Source organism: Pseudochaenichthys georgianus, unplaced genomic scaffold (genome assembly GCF_902827115.2).
Source record: "Pseudochaenichthys georgianus unplaced genomic scaffold, fPseGeo1.2 scaffold_456_arrow_ctg1, whole genome shotgun sequence".
Taxonomy (NCBI): domain Eukaryota; kingdom Metazoa; phylum Chordata; class Actinopteri; order Perciformes; family Channichthyidae; genus Pseudochaenichthys; species Pseudochaenichthys georgianus.
The window spans coordinates 172,881-177,500 of record NW_027263021.1 but is presented as its reverse complement, the minus strand read 5'-3'; the positions used below and the strand labels follow the sequence as shown (position 1 = coordinate 177,500).

The following is a 4,620-nucleotide window of genomic DNA, read 5'->3' as shown; positions in this document are numbered from 1 at the left end:
TTAACACCAGCTCCTGAATGAGGGACCTGCTCAGAACATCACGGTATCATCCGTATACACATGTAAAGTAGCTTCATCCACATTTTCACCTAAGCTGTTGATGTAGATGGAGAATAGAAGTGGTCCTGAAACAGAGCCTTGAGGAACACCATTAGTGATGTTCAACCACTCAGAAGATCTTTCTTAGGATCTAACTTGGATAAAGCTTCACGAACAACATCAACAGTAAAAGGAGTAAAACTGGAAGGGTTTTCCAGACCACGTTGTTCAGAGTCACGGACTGGGGCGTTCACAGAAGCAAAATCAAGCAGAGAGCCACAGGACACAAAATGCTCATTAAAGCAGTTTAGCATAGAGCCCTGTCCGACAGAGAGCAGGTGCTGTGGTGAGGCACGGAGCAGCTCATTACGGATATCACCGGTGGATAACGATTTAATGGCTTTCCAGAATGTCCCAGGGTTGTTCAGGTTTTCTGTGGAAACTGACTGATAGTACTTTGATTTAGCACTTTTGACATTTAAAGTGAAGCTATTCCTTAGCTGCCTGAACGCAGCCACTCTACCTCTGAGCCTGATCTCCTAGCCTTTGCCCAGGCCTTGTTTCTCTCACGAAGGAGACTGGACGGCTCAGCAGGAAACCAGGGATGTCTCGTCCCTTCACTCTAATGTACGGCAGGGTGCATGTCTATCAAAGATCTCCATAAAACCAAGATAAAAATAAGACCATGCGGTTTCTACATCAGCACACAGATCCATTCCCCCAATCAAACCCAAACAGATCATGCACAAAACCCTGCTCCACAAAATGTGTTGTGTCTCTCTGTAACGGAGCCATAGCTCTCGGCCTCCGTTACGGATTGTGTAGCTTCGTTGGTGGCGAATGTATGGAGTGTGTGCATCTGTCTGTGTTTTAGTTTGTCTGTCTCCGTTTGCTGGTTTTATGTTGAAAGTGTTCCCTTCCCCATGTCTGTGGCTGTTGATTGTGTGCACCTGGTGCCCTGTGTTGTCTCCTCCCCCCCCACCTGTGTCTAATTGCTGATTAGTGTGTGTTTTAGGCTCTGTTGCCCTGTCTGTTAGGGGCTGGTAGTGTGTGTGAGATCCTTGTGGTGGCTGGTGACTGTGTTCACTGGGCAGCAGATTGAGGCTGTGTTGTGTGTTCATGATGTAATAAATGCCCACACCGGGTTGTATTTTGGTCGTTCTGCCTGCTTGCTTGGTCTGGGCCGCTCAACGGTCAGCTTCACACTCTCTTACTGACAATGCGAGGTTTAACCTTTTGGACCTTAGTGTCCCTGATTGTGGCTACAGCACAGTGATCACTCAGATCATTAGCAAATACTCCCTCAGATGAGTATTTATAGGGAACATTAGTTAGAATGAGATAATTAGGGAGGATTTATTATGGGACTTAATGTTTAGGGCGAGTAGGACTGTCCACAATCTGAGTACATTCAAAGAGATACAAAGGTTCTTAAAATCCTCTGACACTGCAGTTAACCAGTCCCCAGTTAAAATCAGCACTATTTCCTTGTAGTCTAGTTGCGATAAAAGATTTGCTAGCGAAGACAAGGAGTCTTTGACAGCTGAGGGGGTCTGTAACACCCACCACCCTGTGGACCCTTCTGTGGCACAGACTGCAGGTGTTAACCCCACCGCCGGGCCTCATGAAACACCTGCAGCGGCTCCTCGTGGATTTCTTCTGGTCGGGTCATCGCTGGGTGCCAGCATCGGTCCTGTACCTGCCTGTGGCGGAGGGGGGGCAGGGCCTCGTGGACATTACTGCGAGGGCAGCTCAGCGGCTGCTGTCTGGTGCCTCTCCCTGCTGGATGGCTATGGCCCGACTGTTGCTCTGGAGGGCGGGGGGGGCTTTGGTTTTGATAAACACCTTGTTTCTGCTGAAGGCCCCATGCGTACAAGATAACTGGACTTACACCTTTTTACTGCTCAGTCATCAATTGCCTGGAAGATTCTGAGTTTTACCAGACCACCCGACCCCCGCCCTGGGATGTGGCTGTTTGAGGAGCCACTGTTTGACACTGGGTTTCTTTCTGGAAGCCTTTTCTCTTCGGCCACCCTAAAGAACGCGTTCATTGAAGCGGGAGTAGTAAAAACTTGGCCATTTGACGGGGGTCTCCACAGAAACACTGGCTGAGGTGACGGGCATATTCGATCAACCCGAGTTCTGGAGAACCTGGTAGATGAGGTGTGTGGCAGTCGCTGTCGCCATCACCACCGGACTTTTGCTCTGGATGCAGATCTGGATGACCAGTGGAGAAAGGGACATGAGTCTGTCTTTCCTGCCTTGAGTGTGGGTCCTGCGGTGGGGGAGTGGAGAGAGGAGGATGGTCTCCTGCTATCACTGGGGACTCCAACACCTGGAACGTTCAGCGCCTGCAATGGGAAGAAGCTACATCTTAGCTGTTGTTAAAGGTGCTAACCCTCAGCTCGCGCAGGCGTCAGAGAGTCGAGGTGGACGGATGTGTTTGGCTTGGGCTCTTCCCCTCAGGGTGGCTGGAGGATCCTGTATAAAGCTCCGGTTGAGAAACGGATGGCTTGACATCAACGGAGAGTTATACCCGGAAGCAATAGCCACTAATAAATACAGAGCTCATTTGACGCAGGCACAAGGGGGCGCTGTCCGTTCTGTTTATATGGCAAGAACATTGTGAGCGTTGTAGTCGTGTCCTGTCCCCGATGGCTGGTCTTAAAACAGTTACAGGAGTGGGTGGAAGGGTGGGGAGGTTTTCTCCATACCACTTCTTGTCCATGGCCCAAAATACATCCTGAAAAAGAGGACTTCTTTAGTATTGATACATTTCTTGTTTGCTAATGCAAAATGAGCAATCTGGAAAAGTAGGAAGAACCAAGTTGCTGGAGTGGGATGGACGGATGCAGTGCTCTGTCTGAGGGGGGCGTGTCTGAGGGTGGAGCGTGCGTACTGTACGCTGATCAAGCACCTGCAGGGGTTCTGGATGTGTGGGCAGGTTCTGTGCTCGCTGGGGAGAAGGACTCTATTATTGAAATGTTAAAGGATAGGTGTAGTCTTTGTTTTTAAAGTGTGTGAAGGAGGATGATTTTAAATGGGTAAAATGTTTTCAAATGATATTTATTCATGAACATCTGTTTATTTATTTGATTTTGTAATGTATTAGGTTTTCCGACTCTTTTGCAGGGTGGGTGTATAGTTAAAACAAATGCAAATAACATTTGTTTTAAAAATCTTATCTCAACTCACTTTCCTTACCTCATGAACCCCCTCGTCCTGCAGGTTTTATCCGGACCAACATGACGGAGGGTCTTGAGGATTCGGAGCGTCTGATCCCTCTCCGGAGGTTTGGGACTGGACAGGAAGTGGCTCAGGCCGTCCTCTTCCTGCTGGAGAGTCAGTATGTGACGGGGGCGGAGCTACTGGTGGACGGGGGGCTGCATCTCAGCATGTAGAACACACACACATTAAATTCTGTGTTTGAATGCCGTCTGTTGTTTCTCTCTGTTGTATATCTGATTAAAGTGAACAGTGAGAAACAAACTGTTCATTAAAGATGCCTATAAGAAGCTTTACTAATAAATAAACTTCTCCTTTCCGCCTGTAGAGCAGCACAAGTGCATTATGGGAATGTAAATAACATGGTGTTGATTCTTGAATAAATCTGTATGTGAACTCTTTAAACTATTTATTCTCCAACATTCTGTCTGCCCGGACACACACACACACACACACACACACACACACACACACACACACACACACACACACACACACACACACACACACACACACACACACACACACACACACACACACCCCCAACAATTGTATAGGTGTGTGTGGTTACAGCAGAGATATCAAATCTGTTTCACTGAAAGATGTTCTCTACGAGGACTGACTGAAGCTGTCCTAAAACATGTATAAAAGAAACAAACATATAAAATAATCTCACGCCGTCTCTCAAGAGTTTCATCTTTATTAACTTTCATAACCTAAAATATCCTCAGGAGAAAAATCCATATCCAGGCATCGATCGGCATATAAATGTGCAAACACAGAAGCTGAAGCAGAGGAAACAGAAGATATAAATACACTTTTCACTTTCTTTTTAAAAACTAGAAGCTTTTGATACATCCTGGAAACATGTGGTGTCCATAGCAACGTGCACAGAGAGCGTGTGTTTGCATCAATGTGATTTAAGGCGTAAATATATCCCTTTCAAACTTCCTGATACAGATCATCAGTGAGCTGAAGGCTGCTGAAATCATCTATGTCCACATCGCTGTTTTTGTTTCATACAAAAATAAAAAGTACGATCTGTGGACACAGGACATTTTCCTAACCTCTTAAGCCCGTTTTTCAGGTTTCAGGCTTGAAAATGACATGCTCAAAACAAAGGACTATAACTTAACTTCTAAAAGGGTTATATGAATAATTTATTTTATCAAAGCAAGGTCACATCTGTGAGTTAGATGTAGAAGTGTCAGAATCAATAAAGATGTTTCAGTGTCAGAGTAAATCCAGATGGAACATAGTCAAAAAGTGTAAATTCTTGTCTCCATCCAAATAAAACCATTACTTATAGTGAAAACCACCCTTGAATGATGGGTTAGTAGCCTCAGAGCTTTAGGA

The 4,620-nt window shown here is 46.0% G+C and overlaps 1 protein-coding gene across 1 annotated transcript in view; it reads left to right on the top strand.

The window, feature by feature from the left end:
- Positions 1-3,684, top strand: part of cbr4 (carbonyl reductase 4) — an 11,916-nt gene extending 8,232 nt beyond the window's left edge. Inside the window, 1 exon segment of the mRNA XM_034078655.2 lies at positions 3,268-3,684. Within this exon segment, the coding sequence (XP_033934546.1) occupies positions 3,268-3,440 (173 nt within the window). The 3' untranslated portion in view covers positions 3,441-3,684.
- Positions 3,685-4,620: the final 936 nt, after the last annotated feature.